The 19,832-nt window shown below is 38.5% G+C and overlaps 2 protein-coding genes across 2 annotated transcripts; both read right to left on the bottom strand.

Annotated features, from left to right (window-relative positions):
- Positions 1-42: 42 nt before the first annotated feature.
- LOC121955449 (uncharacterized) lies at positions 43-9,139 on the bottom strand. The gene is made up of 3 exons (XM_042503415.2): positions 8,979-9,139; positions 8,107-8,217; positions 43-7,389 (listed from the first exon to the last, which is right to left on the bottom strand). The coding sequence occupies exon 3, from the start codon at positions 7,347-7,349 to the stop codon at positions 666-668; it is 6,684 nt and encodes a 2,227-aa protein (XP_042359349.2). The 5' UTR covers positions 7,350-7,389; positions 8,107-8,217; positions 8,979-9,139; the 3' UTR covers positions 43-665.
- A 981-nt stretch (positions 9,140-10,120) lies between these two features.
- Positions 10,121-19,743, bottom strand: ddx1 (DEAD (Asp-Glu-Ala-Asp) box helicase 1). Its single transcript, XM_042503859.2, has 26 exons — positions 19,657-19,743; positions 19,495-19,546; positions 19,310-19,373; positions 18,898-18,927; positions 17,882-17,978; positions 17,583-17,630; positions 17,407-17,490; positions 17,186-17,269; positions 16,997-17,073; positions 16,835-16,907; positions 16,639-16,715; positions 16,438-16,552; positions 16,016-16,154; positions 15,647-15,707; positions 15,419-15,517; positions 14,768-14,857; positions 14,311-14,499; positions 14,107-14,158; positions 13,764-13,910; positions 12,855-12,946; positions 12,702-12,774; positions 12,498-12,570; positions 12,148-12,190; positions 11,968-12,063; positions 10,989-11,109; positions 10,121-10,807 (listed from the first exon to the last, which is right to left on the bottom strand). The coding sequence occupies exons 1-26, from the start codon at positions 19,670-19,672 to the stop codon at positions 10,677-10,679; spliced, it is 2,223 nt and encodes a 740-aa protein (XP_042359793.1). The 5' UTR covers positions 19,673-19,743; the 3' UTR covers positions 10,121-10,676.
- Positions 19,744-19,832: the final 89 nt, after the last annotated feature.

The raw sequence follows: 19,832 nt of genomic DNA on the forward strand, positions 1-19,832 counted from the left end.
AGTACTGAATACTTTTAAAACAGCAATAAGCACATACAAAAGATCAGTTAGATAACTCTGCATCCCATTTAATTTACAACAACACATCAATCCTATTCGGTACAGGTTCATAATATTTCAAAAGAACACACCAAAGAGGATGGGATTTTTCACAGTTTTATACAAAATGTAATCAATCATCAATGAGCAATAGACAAGTCAATCCAGATCCAGGTCATTTTGCTTTTTGTAGTGTATATTTGCTATTATACAGTGTATTCAAACTATGAATAAAGTACAGGTGCAGTTATATTTCTAAATTTACATCACAAACTTAACTATTAGCCCCAGTTTTTGTAATTAACAACATATTTTATTTCCACTGTAACCACACGAGTTCCAAAAAGGCACTAATATACAATACAGTGACAAAACAAGTCGAAAAATAAGGAGAACACGCACTTTCAGAAAACAGGTGCGACTGTCTTAAATGACAACAGCTTAACAAATACAATACAATAATCTGCTCTCCAAAAAGAAATAAAATACAATAAAAAGGATACCATAACTCAAATTGTACAAAAAAGAAAAGGAAAAAAATTAAAAAGAAGACTAAAGAATTTCCGGCTATGTCCCATACACTGATTGAGGAGCACTAAGGCTCTAACTCCTGTAAGATGACTGTTTCATTTTTTAACTCCATCATGGTGTGAGCCAGCTGGCACATTTTCTTGCTTTTGTTCAATCAATGTGCTCTCATTACTCTGACCTGTGGTTATCATGGGGTATCCCACTGCCTGGACTGGGATTAAATACTTAACACCTTCAGCATTCACTCCAGTTTTTATATTACTCGAGGTGTTTGCATATACCGCTGATCCTTGTGGTTCAGCCAGAACGTAATACTGGACACATCGATTTTCTGATTCTGTTTGCTGTCGTTCAGAGTCCGGACATAATATCAGTGAGGTATATTCAAGAGGTTCTGTAGGTTGACCTGAGACTTCATGCTCAACATCTTCAGTGGTTGACTCTGTTTTGACATCATCACATTGTGGATGATAATTTTCCTCTGTGTCCGATTTCATATTGCCATATTGTGGGTCGTACTCCTCCTCTTTAATCTGTATGTTTCCCTGTAGAGGGTCAAAATCTTCAGTGGTTGACTCTGTTTTGACATCATCACATTGCAGATGATAGTTTTCTTCTGAGTACGATTCTAGTTTCACATGGCCATGTTGTGAATCGTTCTCCTCCTTTGTATTCTGCATGTTTGCCTGGAGAGGGTCAAAATCTTCAGTGGTTGACTCTGTTTTGACATCATCACATTGCAGATGATAGTTTTCCTCTGAGTACGATTCTAGTTTCACATGGCCATGTTGTGAATTGTTCTCCTTTGTATTCTGCATGTTTGCCTGGAGAGGGTCAACATCTTCAGTGGTTGACTCTGTTTCGACATCATCACATTGCAGGTGATATTTTTCCTCTGCATCCATTTCCAAATTGTCATACTGTGGATCATGCTCCTCCTTCTTAATCTGTATGTTTTCCCGGCGAGGACTGCCACAAGCTACATCCACAAGATTCCTTTTCATTGGCTCTATCATTTCATCTGCTAAGAACTCTGTGTTCTTGTCATGGGACAAACCTTCCTTGTTATTTTTGAAACCATACAGAAAATGAAGCTGATTGGAATCTGAACAGTATCTCACTTGACGTACAAATCTATCCTCATTCATTTTCATGTTTGGTTCTTCCTGAGAAGAACAAACTTGATCAAGTTTATGTTTTTGATTTCTACCTCTACCCTTATTCGTCCTCTTGTTTGCTTTTCTCCGTGAATACTTTTTAAGTCTCTTACTTTGTCTCTTGTTGGGGGCAAGAACAAATGGCAACTTGAAGACCTCGTCCGCTCCGTATCCATATTTACGATAATTCTTGACCATGGTTTGGACTTTGGATGTAGTAGCTATGGAAAACTGCCAGCGCCTGTAATGTTGTGAGCTAAGATCAAAGTTAAAGTCAAGGATGTCAAACACAGTGTGTGGCAAATAGTATCCTGTTTTCTTTGAGGCAAATTTATGTATCTCCAAGACTACAGCTCCAGTCAATAGGTTCAGGTTCAGTTTTCTTTTCTTTGCTGATTTTGATGTCACATCTAGTTCCAAACCTATCTCCGTGCAAATGGGAAAGCAGTTCACTGGTACCCTACTCTGATTTTTTGTTTTTGATTTCTCCACAGTGGAAGTGTAACTTGGCAGTGGGGCTCTTTCTTCCTTTGATTGAAGTGCCAGCTTCCTTTTTTTGATAGTGTCTTTCCTTTCACTTATCCGCAAAGCAGATGCCTCATCCAGTGTACTCACATGTTCAGGTTGTGTTCTGTGAGAAAATGTCTGAAGAACAAAAACTTCATTGAACCATGTGGGCCCAGCATCCTTTTGTGCCATCGCTCTACGGAACAGCTGTATAATATCCATGTGTCGCCAATCTTGTGTGCCAAGGCTGAAGTTGTGTTCAAGGACTTCTTGGATAACCTTGGGTTTTGTTGAACACAATTCTTTGGCAAAGTTAGCCACTTCAACCATTATCCCAACTGTCAATCCATACATGTCAAGTTTATCTTTTGGTTGGTCCTTCTTCACACACAGGTTCAAACCCAATTTCTTGCAAAGAGGGTAGCTGTCCATTATCATTTCCTCTATTGTCAGAGGAAAGTCAGAGGACTGATCTTTTTCAAGCTCTTGTGCAGGGCTGTCTGCATCAGCAGAAACCTTAGCAGTCATGGTATGTGGAAGATGATGAAGTATGTCTTTCGGGTCAGTTTCTTCCTCACCAATCTTATATTCTCTCTCTTGATAGCATTTGGGGCAATGGGTTGTTTTCTCATAAGTAGGCTCCTGTACAAACCTCATGTCAGGGAGTTCAAAAGGAATTTTCCTTCGAAGGGTGGAATCTTTATATGCAACCCTAGCTCTGATTTTATCCCAAGTTTGCTGAGCAAAGGCACTGCGATACAGCTCATTATGGAAATTCAGATAAAAATTATACTCCAGTATCTCTGTGATGAAATACTTTTGGGCTGACAGAAGTGCTGTCGCAAAAGTACAAATTTCAGCCATGATGCCATTGGTCAGTAATTTGAGATCAAGATTTTGCTTTACTCCATAGCCTACATTGAAATCAATGCCCAATTTCTTGCACCTGGAGTAAGAATAAAGTGGGCAATGTTCTCCATGAGGTATTGAGAAGATTTCCTGAATATGATTGGCCCGCAATTTCCAAAGCAATAAATTGAGCTCCTTTTGGTATGTGGTGTCAGGGTAAGAGTCTTTATGTTGGTCTATGAGTGAAGCCAAGGAAGAACCAACACTACATGCATCTAAATCTTGATCATTCTGTTCATCTGGTTTCTCATTTTTTATGTAGTCTTTTCTTCTCCTCTTTATTTTCCTAAAGGCCTGTGCACACTTTGATAGAGTCTTTTGCTCAGCCATTGCAGGAATTTGTGCAAGAATATTAATGGCAAAGTCAGAATCTCCACTCTGTGTCAGGTTGTGTCTGAGGATATCAAGACAGATCTGCTCAAATGTTCCACACAACTGTTCTGCAAAGTTTGCCACTTCATTCATTGCTCCATTGGTCAATGTATTGATATCCAGTTTTTTGTTTTGATGACGTTGGTTAACATGTAGTATCAGACCTATTTCTCTGCAGAAGGGATATGGATCCACAGTGATTGGTAACATATGTTTTTTGGTTTGAGAATGTGAATGCGGATGGCCAATGGGATCAACATTACACTCCTCCATTCTAGATACATTGCTGAGCTCAGGTTCAATACTTCCCACATTCTCTACTCCCTGGTCCTGGGCTGTCGATAAATATGGCAAATCAAAGATCTCTTTTGAGAATCTTACTGTGTCTTGACAGTCTTTCAGTTGTCTTACTGTATCCATCATTTCACATGTGAAAATATTTCTCTGGTATTTACTCTGGAAGTACAAGTCAAAGTTGTACTCAAGAATCTCCATGATGAAATTCTGTTGGGATGAATTCATTGCTAGGGCAAATTTAGCAACTTCAAGCACAGCAGAGTTGGGCAAAGAGCCGTTACTGATATTTTGCTTTGGGCCAAATCCAACATCGAATTCAAGGCCAACTTTGTTTGACCAGTAGAAGGGACCTAACTCAGAGAGTATTTGTTTTACACGGTTAGCACGCAACTTCCAGATGTTGTTCTCTGTTCCTATTTCCTCTTGTTCAATGTCACATTCATTTGGTTCATTTCTTGCAGTTTGTATTTGCTCTTCACCACCACAAAGCCCTTTTTGATCAGGCTGACTTGCAGATGAGTTCATATTTGACTTATCGGCTGGTAAACTGGACCTGATGTAGGTGAGGCTCACGAAAGGTTCCCCACTACCTAGACAACTTGATTTTGACTGTCTGAGAATATCAGACCTCTGTGAGGTTATGTCTTTATCCAAACATATGTCAGTGCAGAAAGGAAGGGAGTTTTCTTTGCTTTGGTGATTTGTGTTTGACTTTTCTTCACTGATATTATGACTTGGCAGTTTGGCTTGTTCCTTCTTTGTTTGCAGTCCAAGCCTTCTTTTTTTGATACTTTCCCTCCACTCACTTCTCTGCATGACAGCATCCAACTTCAGTTTACCTACATGTCCAGGTTGTCTGTGAGTAGACTCTTGAGCTGTATATACCTTACTGAACCAAGCAGGACTGCCATCATTTTGTGACAGCTCTCTGACGAACAGCTCTGCAAATTTCACTTCTTGTCCCTGCATGTTGAAGTTGTGTTCAAGGACATCATTAATTATCTTATTTTTGGTTCCACACACTCTTTTGGCAAAACGAGCCACTTCAACCATTATCCCAAGTGTCAATACATGTGTGGAAAGCTTATCTTCAGGTTGTTCTTTGTCCACACACAGGTTCAAACCTATCTTCTTGCAGAGAGGAAAACCGTCGATTATTATGTCCTCTGTTGTTGAGAAGTTTGAGGACGGATTCTTTGCAGATTTTTGTGTGGTGCATTTTAAATCAGCAGAGACTGTGTTAGTCATGATATGTGGACGAGTATAATGCATTTGACCAGTGTCAGATTTATCCTGAAGAAGCATATGTTTTCTGTCTTGATGACATTTGGGGCAATAGCTGGAAGGTTCAGGGATGCTACTTAGGTCAGGGAGTTCAAAAGGCATTTTCATTCGAGAAGGGCTATTTTTTTTATACGAATTCTTTCCTCTAATTTTGTCCCGAGTTAGCAGTGCAAAGGCACTGCGCTGTAGCTCACTGTTAAAGTCAAGGTGAAAATTATGCTCCAGTATCTCTGTGATGAAATACCTTTGAGCTGATAGCAGTGCTGTGGCAAAGGTGTTCAATTCAACCATGATGCCATTGGTCAGTAATTTGAGATCAAGATTTAGTTTTACTCCAGAGCCTACATTGAAATCAATGCCCAATTTCTTGCACCTGGAGTAAGAATAAAGTGGACAATGCTCTTCGTGAGGTATTGAAAGTATATGCTTTATATGATTGGCCCGTAGTTTCCAAAGCTTTATATTATGCTTATCTTCCTGATCAATGCCAGTGTAACTGTAATCATTTTGCTCTGTGACTGTTGCCCCACAAGGACCAGCACTACTTGCTTTGGAGGAGCCAACACTACTTGCCTCAGAAGAACCAGCACTACTTCTATCTAAATTTGGGCTGTTCTCGCAATCCAGTTTTACATATTTTAAGGGTTTTTTTCTTGTGCCCTTTATTTTCTTCTCGATGCTAAAACAATTTGACAGATTTGTTTGCTCCATTATAGCAGGAATTTTTGCAAGAATATTTCTGGCAAGGTCAGAATCTCCACTTTGCAAATCAAGATCAAAGTTATGCCTAAGAATGTCAAGACAGATCTGCTCAAATGTTCCACACAACTTTTCTGCAAAGTCTGCCACCTCAGTCATTGCTCCATTGGTCAGTTTGTTGATGTCCAGTCTTTTGCTCTGGTGATGTTGGTTAACATGTAGCTTCAGACCTATTTCCTTGCAGAAGGGATAGAGATTCACAGTTGTTTTTGACATATGTTCTTTGGTTTCAGCATGTGAATCAGGAGGAAACACCAGAGCAACAACACACTTCTCCATTTTCGATGCACTGCCAGGTTCAGAATGGACATTGCCCAAGCTCTGATTTGTCATGTTCACTGATGACATGGGGAGATGGAAAACCTCTTTTGAGAATTTGACTGAATCTTCACAATTTTGCAGCTCTTTGACTCTGTTCATAATTTCACATGCAAAAAGATTCTTCTGGTACTGACTCTGTGGGCCAAAGTCAATGTTGTACTCGAGAATCTCCGTGATGAAAACCTGTTGGGATGAATTCATTGCTAAGGCAAATTTAGCAATTTCAAGAAGAACACAATTAGGCAACGTGTCAACACTGATGTTTTTCTTTGGGCCAAATCCAACATCGAATTCAAGGCCAAATTTCTTTGATCTGTAGAATGCTCCAAACTCTTTGTTTGGCGAGGAGAGTATTTCTTTTACACGGTTCGCACGCAACTTCCAGATGTTGTTCTCTATTCCCATTTTCTCTTGTTCAAAGTCACATTTGTTTGGTGCATTTCTCAAAGTTTGTATTTGGTCTTCACCACCACAGAGGCCTCTTTTCTCAAGTTGACTTGCAGGTGGTGTATTCATATTTGAGTTTTCCTCTTGTTCCATGCCACAATCATTACCAATGTCTGAGTCTAGATCAGACTCTCCTTGAGAACAAGAGAGGCTATTCTTGGTTTCACTTTTCTCTTGTTCCATGTCATATTCATTGACAATGTTTGAATCTAAATCAGACTCTTCAAGGGGAACAGTGTAGGTGGATTCTCTTTCCATTCCCTCTTGTTCCATGTCACAGTTAATTTGTACATCACTTGCCGTCTGTGTTTCCTCTTCACGTTCAAGACGTCGTCTTTTCTTTGGTTGACTTGATGAATTTTGAGCAAGCACAAATGGCAGTTTAAAGACCTCGTCTTCTCTGTCATGTTCTTTAGGATATTGTTTGACCAACTTTTTGATTTCAAATGCAGTTGCTGTGGAAAATTCCCAGCGCCTATGATGTTGTGAGCTAAGATCAAAGTTATAGTCAAGGATGTCGTACAGAGTTTGTGACAAATTATGGCATGTTTTCTTTGTTGCAAATGTATGTATCTCAAAAACCGCAGCTCTCGTCAGTAGCTTCAGGGAGAGTTTTTTTTTCTTTCCTAGTTTTGATGTCACATCCAGATCCAAACCTATCTTTGTGCAAATGGGATAACAGTTGGCATCCATCTTTTTTATCCTGCAGTTGTCTCTGTTTTTCATCTATAGTGATCTACTGGTGTCTTCTTGGTCACGTGTCTTCCTGTGTTTAGTTAGGGAGAAAAAAAGGAAATAAAGGATATACACTGCATCTCAGCCTCAAACAATATTTAAATGTATTTAATTGTTTAACATTTATCACATTAAAGTACCAAACTTTTTACAGTTGTGGCTTCCCAAATCTGAGGATTTGTGGGTTTGTCTCTTTCTTGTTAATTTAATACCTTCGGGTGTTTGTACTGCTGATGAGAAAAAATCAGAGGTCTTTGGTTCTCTGTTACTTGTGATAGGCATTAAGCAATATCTGACACTGCCTTGGTCAAATGATTGGTCATTCTATGTAAAACACTATTTTAATTGCAATTAAGTGATATGCATTTCTTTATTTCTTTAGAAATTAGAAGTAGTGATTCCCAAGCAGCAATGTGCAGGGGCTGATGTGTTTTGATATGTTTTACTTTTCCTGTAGTGATGGATACTTATTATATTTAAGACTAATTAAACCCCGGTTAAAAAGTTTTGTAAGTACGTACTCATGTGTCAGTAAAAGATTAAGACATCTCTAAGCATTTCAAGCACTGTACATGCTTTTAGTTATTTGTTTAAAAGAAATGTCTTGCTACTTTTTGGTTTGGATGCAACTGTTTGAATAAATTGGCTTAAAAGCTTTAGCCAAATTAATATAAACTTTTATAAACCGACGGAGTTTCTCTCTAAACAATTGTAAATGTAGTGTTTTAGAATTTAGTTTGAAACATACCTCATGAGACATTATTTAGATTAGCTGAGAGTTCCTCCAGATGTCTGGCCCACACTGTAGGTCTGCACCCTCCTTGGACAGACAATGGGTCTGTGCTGGTACAGGGCAACCCTGAACGAAACAAGTTTGGATGTTTGTTAATTCAAGCATGCCAAGCTTGCAGGGCATTCCAAGAAGTATTCAGATATTTTAATTCAGTAAGAGTAATAATACCACAGTATAGAAAAAATGTTCCAAGCGAAAGCCCTGCATTCAATATCTTACTCAAGTACAAGTGCAAAATTTTAAAAATATACTGAAAGTAGGCCTACTCAAAGTTCAAGAACGTATTTTGCAAAAAGGCTCATTTCACACTTGTACATATATTAAAATTGTAACTGTTTGTTTTGGTTTTGAGTTCGATTATCAACAGTCTCTCTACAGAATCATTGACCCCATCTTTAATACAAATATCAATAGAGTGCATCTTTTCCAGATGATGAACCCATCTGAACACATTTAAGATGGCATAATGTCAACATCTCGTTTTCTACCCCCAAAGTCCCAAATCTGGTGACCTGTGTAAACTAATTTATTTTTTCTGCATTAAGGAATGGTTAATTCAGATTAATAGTTACAATCCATGTTCATGCCAGCTTCCCATTGCTGTGTATGGCAATACATTGTTGCTGTTGTTGTTGTTGTTGTTGTTGTTGTTGCCGCCATTGTTTCTTTTCTTTTTGCGATTATCGCACTAACGGCTGATCATTGCTCACTTTTCAGCCATTGTTTGATGAGGAGAAAGAGGCGAGTCCTGCCATGTTTTTCTATGTGAGAGTAGCACGACCCCCGCCATGATCGAAATAAAGCATAAAAAACGTCTGTATACCTACCAAATTTGGGTTGAGTTGTGGGCTGATCAGTCACGGAACCATGTTAACAACCAGGCACTGTTTCCCAAACGATATCTTCATGCACAGTTAAAGGATTAAAGTCTCTCAACTGCAGCAGCGATTTATGCGGTTCTTCCTCAAGAGATGGCGGAAAAAGAAGGTCTTAGCGCGGGAGATTTCAAAATAAAAGCGTCTAAGAACGAGAGATTTGGAAGTTGGAACGTTTTCGAAACGTTTCGTCACTTCCGGTTTCGTCACGTAGTTCGAGCCTACATCGGAATAAAGTTAATATGTATGTAAAAAAAATAAATAAAAATAAAAATAAAGTTAATATGTATTATTACTATTAGATAAATGAGAAATCAAAGCTGAATTTGGATTGAAATGTCTCGAAAATTGTACAGTTTAATCACATTTCGATAAGGTACCATAAGAGATTAAGTTTTTTTCATTCTGGCTGAAATTGCTGTGCACCATTTGCAATACAAAGAGGGGTGCAGGCACAAAGCACCAAGTAAGAATTACCATACCAAGGTGAGAAAGCAATGAATATGCAAATATAAAATAGCTGCAACAAATAGTAAGTTTAAGAACTAGACCAGAGCAAGGTTCAAAAGGTAAAATATATAAAAAACTTTCTGACAGGTGTTTTCAAATAAATATCAAATAAACCAAATGTGTCTGAACACAGTAAGGTCATCCTTAATGGGAATCCACTGAAAATTTCATAAAATCTAACATTAAAAAAAAAAACAACAACTTTGATTTATTTATAATATGGGGACATTACAAATTTGTTATGTAGTTTGAGGGGACTCTCCCTTTGTATTTCTCAAAAAGCGTATGAGAAAATCTCACCAACACTTGAATGGTCGTAGTGAGGGTCTCCCACCAAAGGAATCTATTGGAAATTTCAGCTAACTTGTGAATCAGGTCAGAGAGGATCCTTTGATTTTTTACCACTGAAGCTCACTTTTCTAACTAAAAAAATGTAAAACAACTTAAAAGTTTTATATAAGTTTTAATTTCATATAATATGTAATATAATGCCTTTGCTTTGCACTTTGGAAAATAAATAAATTCAAGAGATGCTTTTACAATTGCCTTTCTAAGTGGTAAATCTAAAAATAAATCCAAACAGAGCAGGCAACAGCCGTTTATTTCAACAAAGAAAACACCCAGCTACTTAAATACATAGGTTTTTTTTGCCAATTACTCCATAAGAAAACTCAAATATTTCATTCAACCATACGAACCAAAAAAAAAAATCCTACAAATTAGGTTTTGCATTAGTGTTAGCATGAGATGTCAGGGATAATTCTCTGTAATATTCTTGTAAGCAGTGCAGTAAAGGCTTTTGAGATGGCCTTGTAGCCTACATACTGAATGTTGAGAAGCATTTGACTTCCAAAGCACAAATTCTTTACTTTTTGAGAGAAATGACACAAATACAGGAGAAAAATCATATCCGTTTGACATAGACTGCAGAGAAGTTTGGCATAAACTGGGAAATGTTGGCATTTTGCCACCTTGTAGTTAACATTTTAATGTAAATCATCTACAGCTTATGCTTACATGTTGATACTTAACCACTGCTTGGTTGCATAATTGCATCTTGTTGGTGCCACACATTAAAATGTTCTATTTTTCTTTATCTTGTATCAGGGCAGATACAGTGTTGTGCTGATTGGGGTGTGTTCAGAAGGCTCTGAAAAGCTGGTTCGGCATGTATCCCAGGTGTAGGAAGGAAGACTGGGCTTCTCTCTCGAGGTTTGCCAGCTCCTGGACCGTTGGGGCCAAAACGTCCACGTGACCCTTGTAGTTACCACCTAGTAAAGCGTAACAGATTTGTTGGTCAAAATCAATGTAATATATGTGTTTAGCCAAGTTACCAGCGAATCCATGCAATAACTGTGGATAGTTTGTATATCAAAAACCAGCAGTAACTGGAACTGAAAACCATTCTACCAGTATGGGTAACACACTCATCAGTGACTGTTTAACACATACCTCCCAATGCCCTACGCTGACCATAGGTGACCTTTCCATCAAAATCATCCACAGGTACTTTAATGTCTGGCTCACACTGGGTGATGGTGCACTTTAGATGTTCCTCAATATCTGACAGGAGCTGCAGTGAGAGAAAATGGACAAAGGACACACTTTTAGTCCACAATAGGTAAGTGCAGAAAGATATCAAATTGTGACAGGGTCAAAAATGCTTTCAGTGCTTTCAAAAGAAGCAAAATTATAACCCTTTGAAAGCTGAGCAAAACACAGGAAGAAGTAACAAGTTACCAGAGAAGTACCTGAAATTTAACAATAAATAAAGAAAAAGAAAAAAGGTCAGAAAAAAATCAAATAACTATATACTTATAAAAAAGAAATAAATATGGACAAAATAGTTATTTATAATAGTTCTATATATATATATATAGTTATTATCATCATTATTTTTTATTATTGTTTTTTTTTTTTTTTTTTCACATTTTCCCATTTTTTATTCTTTTTCATTTCTACTATTATTAATTAACTTACTAATATTTCCTCTCTCTTTTTAAAAACTATTTTTCAGGTAATTTTCTTATTTCTCATTTGTTTCATAATTTATTGCAATTTATGTAACATATCTTTCCAAGTTGCTAACTGGCTTTTTAGCTATGTTTTTTTTTTTTAAAAAAAGCAACACAATTTGCTCAGTTTTCAAAGTTTTAAATGCAAGTAAAAGGCGCCAAAAGCAGCGCAAGATGACTGATGTTGACCCAGGTTTCAAAGGGTTAACTGCTCACTAGGGTTTCAATATAAATACATTAGATATCACAACAGACACACTCCAATCCCTGGGGTGCTGTTTCTGCCAGGATGACAAATGCATCTGCTTCCTATCAAATAATTTAAAAAATCTCTCTGCTGAATCAGTTTTATTCCTAACAACAAATTTTACACGTTGCCTCAGCCTGATTAAGTTTGTGTCTGCATCTTTGTTCACCTCTTTCTCGTTGTACCAGATAGTGCAACCTCCATCCTCCTTCAGCCGGGTGTTGTAGCAGCCTCTGCCTCGGTTTGGGCAAACGTGGTACCACACCTACCAATTCAGAAAAATTCAAGTCAAACTATTTTCAAACCTAATCAGAATTAGTTTTCAGCGTACGTCTATTATTCACCCTACCTTCTCCTTCTCCATAGCAACCAAGGAGATGGCCAGTCCCATTCTGCAAGTTAAAAGGAAAGGAGATGATTTGAAATCAAAAAAAAGAAAAATAAAAATAAAAATCAGTATCAGTTGACCCCTACGTGAGTATGAGGGCAAAGACGGTTAAAATGTTTGAGACAGATGTATCTATTTTTGCACACAAAGGGAGCATAAGTAAGCAACTAAGTTACAATGAAGACTGTTTCTATACACGAATGTGATTTTCAGAACGCTATATATCACACAACGTAAAAAATATAATAATTCCAACACTTTCTGAGCCGTAACACACAAACTGAGTCATTTTCAAGAATGCCAGTGCTCACCTCTCGGCTCTCCCAACTCTACCGATACGATGGACATAGTTCTGCTTCTCATCTGGCAGGGTGACGTTAATCACTGGAGAACAAAGATGAAAGTTGTCAGAGCTGATGGCAGAAAGTGGACTTAAAGATACAAAATACAGCAAAGTATTCTTTTTTAATGAACACTGCATATAATCAAGGTATGTAGGAGTGGAATATAGTTACCATATGGAACCCCATGGACGTCAATTCCTCTGGCAGCTACATCTGTGCAGATCAAGTGCCTCACTTCTTTTCTCTGAGAGCACAGGAAGATGTTTTAACATTGACAGACAAGTTGTAATTTGTAAAATGGTTACCATTAAATTGTTCTTTTACCTTGAAGCGCTCCAAGTTAGATTTCCGCTCATTGGGCTTACGATCACCATGGAGACAGACGCAGGAGAACTGGTGGCCTTTACTGTCCGGACCTGAAGAAAGGAAACCAACAACAGATTACGTCTATATTCTTTATCAGTGACTACGTTTACAAGCACACTTGTATTCCTATTCAGAATTTAATACAGGTCATGTAAACAGCATATTCTGTTTTGATATTCGGACTTAGGGTTTTATCGAAATAAAGCATTTTCAGTTTAAGACATGTTGGACTTCAGCCAGAAGCACTCTTTGGTCATGTATACAGCGCATTCGGAATAAACATATCATGCTTTTTACTGAAGTTTGCATCCCACGGCCTCTTGCCTGTTGTTATGTGTAGCTCTGTGTTGTACGAAACCCATTTAGCCACCAGTTTGCACAGCTGGGATAGAGATGCATGCCTAAACAAAAAGCCCACGTCTTGTTCACAAGGAGAAACCCATCTTGTAAACAGTATGAAAGACCTGAATGTCAACAGGTTTTTAAGATATGTAAAAACAGTCCAACACATCTATCAATGGTGGAAAACTTTGAAAAAAATATTTAAATGCAAAGCAAAAAAAAATGGAAACAAGCAGCAAGTTCCATTCTTCCATATTTTGACACGATGAACAACATGTCAGGGCATGTTAATCTGAGTATACACGGCTGTATGTAAACAGGAATATTAGTTGAACATTCACCTTCATAAACCATGTAAAAAAAGTTTAGTAGAAATATAGTCTTTTGAGGAATAATGTCAAAAAACAGAATATTTTATGCATGTAAACAGTCGGTGTGTGTATGCAATGTGATGTTGCAACTTTTAAAATATCAGGTTCACTGATTGCAGAAAAGTGAAACTTTAGTGGGCTTAATGCCTCCTACCTCCACCCTGCTGAATGAAGTACTGCTCCATGTTGTCACAGTCAATCTTGGTGCGACAGAAGATTATGGCCTGGTCCATCTTGTGCTCTTTGATGGCCCTCACTGTGTACTCGCCCTTCAGCACCTTGATTGCTTCTGACCACATTTCTAAAACACACACGCACGTTTTTGTTCTCAATCAGGTCTTTTCATAGAAGGCAATGACTACATGATATCTGTGTTATTGTTAATGTTAATGTGATGTACACTGATAGGAGATGCCCTTCAAGGAATATATCATTGACACATCAGCCTTGAGTGATACATTCAAATGTTGCAAACTGTGCTTTGTGTCTGCTCATACCTGCAGAATTGGCTCCTGGTCTGGTGTTGTCTTTGGCGTGAACTTCATCAGTCTAAACAAAGCAAAACAGATAAAAGGAGAAAAGCTTTGTCAACATAATCATCTAAAGAAATAGCAAGATACAAGCTAATGAATGTGTTAAATCCTCTACGGTGCATCAACAGCACCATCCATTGTGCCCTTGGCCCGACACGACGGACTCACCCGGATGTGGTTCCTGCCCAGGCGCTCCCAGATACGATCGCTTTTGGGATTGACAGGCACCACTACATGGTGGACAGTCTCGGGGACAGAGTCCTCCCCTTTCAGGTCCACCCATGTGGGAAAGTGCATAATCCGCTCAGACAGCTTCTTCACATCAAATGAATGCAGCGTGGCTGAACAAACGATCACCTTGGAGAGACGATGTCAATTTAAGCACATGGACACAACTTGAAAAGAGTTCACTTGGACTTTCCCTGTCTTACAGAAAAAAATATATTTTATCTTATGTGCTACCTGGTGAAGACCAGAGAGTTTTCTTTACATACAATACATTTGCAATGCACATAAAAAGTTTGAAGAAAATACACAAAGACTGCTCTGAATGTCATCAAACTGTTCTGCCTAGATTGCAGTTTAAAAAGTGATTGTTATACATGCAGTTTATCTTCAGTGTTACCTGCAGCCTCTTGCCATCAGAAGTGACCTGAGGGATTTGGTTATGGATCCTGTTGATAAAGTCTGTATAGCCTGCGGTCAGAAGGCCATCCTAAAGGAGAACACAGACAAATAATAACTGACTTCAGGGATTGTTATGCTATGAAAATCAACGATTTAAAAAACAGTCAGTTTTATAGGTTGTGAAAATTAAATCAAAAACAAAGATTTTTCCTCTTACCTGTAGTGCCATTAATCAGTCTAGATCATTTTGCTGTGAGTTACAGAGTTAGAGTTACATGAGAAGGTGAACACCTCCTTCCGTGTCAGGATTTGGTTGGCGGGTGTGATTCGGTAAAAACAAAATAGTTCCTACAGAAAACTGCTCACGACAAGGTTTGTGGATTTCCTTGTATAACCAGCTCATAATTTCTGGAGAGAGACATTGCTGTTGAGTTTTTTAAAGTATTTTTTTGTGCTTTACGCACATCAAGCCAAGTGCCATCTTGTTTCATCATATTGGAGAGAAGAAAGACATCTCTATGGCCGATACCTCCAACACTTGGCAAATAACAACATCTAGATTGATAAACCACACGACAGGTAAGAGGAAAATTTTTTTGATTTTGGTGTGAAATGTCCCCTTAAAATACAGTAGATGTGTTGTACATACACACTCATCCAGGACCAGGAAGCGCACTTGGGAGAGACTGAGCTTCCCAGTGGATATAAGGTCGTCCAGTCTGCCAGGTGTTCCCACAACAATGTCAATCTAATAATAAGATGAAACAGGAGAGGGGACGTCTGTTAGTGAAAAGTGGTTTTAACTCTGTTTTTTCTCTTAATAAACTCTCAGTAAACTCAATTAAATGTGTGTTTGTAGACACTTTATATCACCTACCCCCTGTTCCAGAGCAGCCAGCTGGTCTTTGGCAGCCACACCACCAATCACCAGCAGGTTCCTGTGACAGATCAACCAATTACTGCATATGCTCATGTCAATATTTAAAATTAGGCACTGGTACCATCTGCTGGTATAAAACAAGAACTACATATATACTGGACAAAAACCCCTAACAACTGCAGCATGCATTGACTAAAGTAAAACAGTACATACAATAATATAATAACTTGAAATTCTATAGCATCCAAAAATGCTGTAGGCATAGTTTTGACGTGGCTCATTATTACATGTGCATTTTCTGTGCAATTCATAGTTTTTACAATATTTATGCCGACAAATGTTGACACCAGCTCTGTTTAGTTATACCTGAGTTTCGGGTTATCCACATATTTCCCACATTGCTTGACATTGTTGAGGGTTTGTTCCGCTAATTCTTTAGACGGCTCAATGATCAGGGCTTTGGGAGCGTTGGATGATGCCTTCACCTGACTCACTTTGGCACTTCCTGCACAAACACAGAGCAAAAACAACTATTCAACACTGGAATATGCCAGTGACATTGTCTTAGTGGTGATGAATTCATACGTGCATAAGCTACAGTAAAAATAAAGCTCTGTTGTCTTGTTTTAAAAAGCCTGGTGGAAGAAAGCTTTTATTGTGAAAAGATCTAATGCATTATCTAATGTCATCATCAAATTATCTCTGGTGTCTGTATGAGTGTATGATATTAACATAATAACCACGTTATATTTTCTTGCTGCACTTGAAATGAGGTAGCATCCACACACCTGTCTGAGTTGATTTGACCATGTGGCCCTCTGGCGCCTTGTCCAGGGCAACAAACCCACTCTTAGGGGCATTTTTAAAGTCTTCTCCACCAAAGTTGAACTTAAGCTCTGCATTCTGGCAAAAAGATAAGAAAAACAGCAATTTTTAAAATGCAAATCAGGCACCAGTTTGGCTTCTTTTGCACCATTTTGATGTGTTACCTTGAGCACACAGGAGGCAAAGAAGGCCTGATTCTTCACATGCTGAGGAATGTCAAACGCCAAACCAAGGTCATTACCTGAAGGAGGAAAACAGAGAGAGAAGGGGGCAGGAAACATGAGTAAAATTGCTTATTCAACGCCGAGCCTGCATGACTTGCACAATCATGATAATGACAATGATAAGTAGTGAGACTACCGTTTTTAGAGAAGGAAATTTGGCCCTTGTCTAGATCCAAGTAGCATCCGATAGTGTCGTGCATGGTGAACTCCTGCAGAGACAAAATGCCAAAGCGAAAACAGGTTTGACAATGATACTCCTAACTGTTTACATATGTATATATTATTAAATTATTGTTACCTCTCCGTAGCTGTCAAACTGCTTGTTGTTGGATTTCTTTCCAGTCCCTCCAAAACCAAAACCATACTTATCAGTTCCTAGAGAGAAATTAAGAGTTTTAATTTGATTTAATATTTTTCTATCAAGACAGTATATTTTACTTGTTGTATGTTCTATAACATGGCAATTGTGACGTGCAGAGGAGCATACCCAAATCCAGGGCTGCCTGACTGGTGGACCAGCCAATGCGACACAGACCCTGGTCATGACAGGTCACCTCATAGTAGTATTTCCCTGGACACACAAAGAAAAAAAAAAAAGATACTTTCATTGTTAGTCTGTCAAATAAAAATTTGGTTCTCTGTGAAATGCACGCATTCTGCCTTGAAATCCAATTTGCCTTGTTCAAAGTATTTGTGTGCATTACACACCTTTGGTGACCCCTTTTGTAGAGCGACAGCCGTGCCACTCTTTGAACTCCCTGCTCTGGCAACACAGTCCATCTGGACCGATTGCTGTAGAGGTAAAAACAAAAAGTGTCAGGAGGGAGAGGCCACAAAGTATCAAGCTGGTATATGACACTACATGCTTATTTTTCTCCTCTTACCAAAGGCTGTACTACGGTCATAAGGATTCATCTGCCAGCTGTTGAAAACTGAAAAATTAGAAATAAATAGGGTAAAAATACAGACAAGGAAATGACCTGAAAAAGTTGTGAAAGGTTTTTGAAAGCAGCAGACAAGGTATGTCCATCCAGGGTTCAGAGGGTTAAAACCAGGAGATGGCAAAACTCACAGTACTATCTACAATTCAATCTAGACTCGTACCAAGATATTTACATCACATCAATGTATTGTGCAGCCCTGACTGCAACCAAATAAGTCACTAATATTAGAGTGATCTTACTGGCTCCTCCAGTCTTGATGGACGCTCTGCCCTTTTTGCCCTCCTGTTGATCCTTCAGGGTCTCATACACGATCTGGATCACTGGGATACTGAAGGCCTGAGGATGGCAAGTAGATGTGCCTTAATGTTTACATGCATCCTGCAGTGGTTAAACGGATAGTTACGATTTTGTTAAGTGGGGTTTGATGAGGTATTTATCCATAGTCAATATGTTACAAACAGTAGATGTCAGTCAGCACACCCCCTCTTTGGTGAAGCAGATTGGAGTCCGCCACTGAAGCTAAGCACTGTACTGCTTTACAGAGGTCAGCAAAAAAAATTATTTTAGCTGCTTAAAAAAAAATCTATCTCAGTCTAAGGGTGTGCTATATTAAGAGTATTTTCACCACTTTACTTTGAGATCAGACACTGATTTCCAAAAGGGAAAATGAAAATTCAATTGCTCTTTTCAAAAATAAAAATAAAAATACTGATTTAACTTTGCTAAATTAGGGAGCTGCTGGTCTACTGTTGCCTCAATGAGCTCAATTTGTTTGTGTTATTGTGTTATTTAAAAAGGGTTAACTCAGATTCACAGACGTCACACAATAACACAAACAAACTATCTGATCAAAGCAGCAGAAGATCAGCAGCTACAGTGTTCAGTGAGTTAAAATGACTATTTGTCTCCATGGAGTCCGGTGGCTTTGACAACAGACGGGGAACTGAAGTAACGGAAAGTAACGGAATAGAAAAGCTGTAAAAAACACTCTCAATATAGTGCAAACTTAAAACTGCTATTGATTTTTTTTAGGTGACTAAAACAGATTTTGTTGCTGACTCCCAATCCACAGCAGTACATAACTTTTTTTCTGTGTCAGACTCCAGCTTGCTTCTCCAAACTGTGGGCGAGCTGACATACACTTATTGTTTCTAATACACTGACTATGGACAAATACCACATACAACCCCACTCCCAAAAATCTGAACCATGCCTTTAAGTTGTATTTTAAAATAAGTGCCTGTCAAGTACTTACTCCTGTTTTGCCGCTACCAGTTTCTGCTGCCTAAAAAAAGAGAAGAGAATGACATGTTAAATGTGCAAAGTGTAAAGTTTGAGTCTGAAGGAAACAGAAACAAAAAGGTTAAGTGCAAAACTTCACACCCACTTCACCACTTGTTTCAGCAACTCCCCTCGGACAAACGTTTCACATCATCTCTGACCGTTTTATTTCCATCACTATATACTTTTTAAACATGGCAAAATACTCACTACTTTTTCAATGTAACTTTGCACACGTGGTTTTGTTGATCTATAGAACTGTTGTGTGATTTAATGTGAGTCTCGTGGGCGTGAATGCTTTTTTCATGTTGTTTGAGCCCCGAGCAGAAGGAGTTTTCTGTCACTATATGACAGACAGACAAAGATTTTTTAATCTTGAAACTTACCATAAGTACATCTCCTCCTCCAAGAATAAGGGGGATAGACTCTGCCTGGATGTCAGTAGGTAGCCTGAAATAAATAGTCCAGTGTTAACTGTTACAGCAACAAGTGGCAGCTATAAAAAAAACAGGACAGAAAGCAAAAAAAACAGGCATGATTTAGCAAAAATATCCCGGCCGGCTTTACTCACAGCCAGTCCATCTCTTCCACAGCCTGCGCGATTTCAGGCATAACTCCCATTTCTGCCAAACAAAAGACATATTTTAGAATTGAGTACGCTCTTGCAGCTTCTAAATGTGAAGTAAAACACAAACGCGACGTCAACATTATGAAATAAATAAAAATATCTCACCAGAAAACGCTGCCATGATTGCACTTACGAACGCAGCTGAACCGGAAGGAACGTGTCTCGGTGCAACTCTATTAGTGGGCTGCTCCGGCAGATGTACGCCATTGGTTCCGTTTAGCGAACTAACGGTTAGTTTATAAAGTACACTAAACATTTTACCACGCATATGCAGAGACAGT

The sequence above is a fragment of the Plectropomus leopardus genome, chromosome 16 (assembly GCF_026936395.1).
Source record: "Plectropomus leopardus strain MGB_pleo_1.0 chromosome 16, ASM2693639v1, whole genome shotgun sequence".
Taxonomy (NCBI): domain Eukaryota; kingdom Metazoa; phylum Chordata; class Actinopteri; order Perciformes; family Serranidae; genus Plectropomus; species Plectropomus leopardus.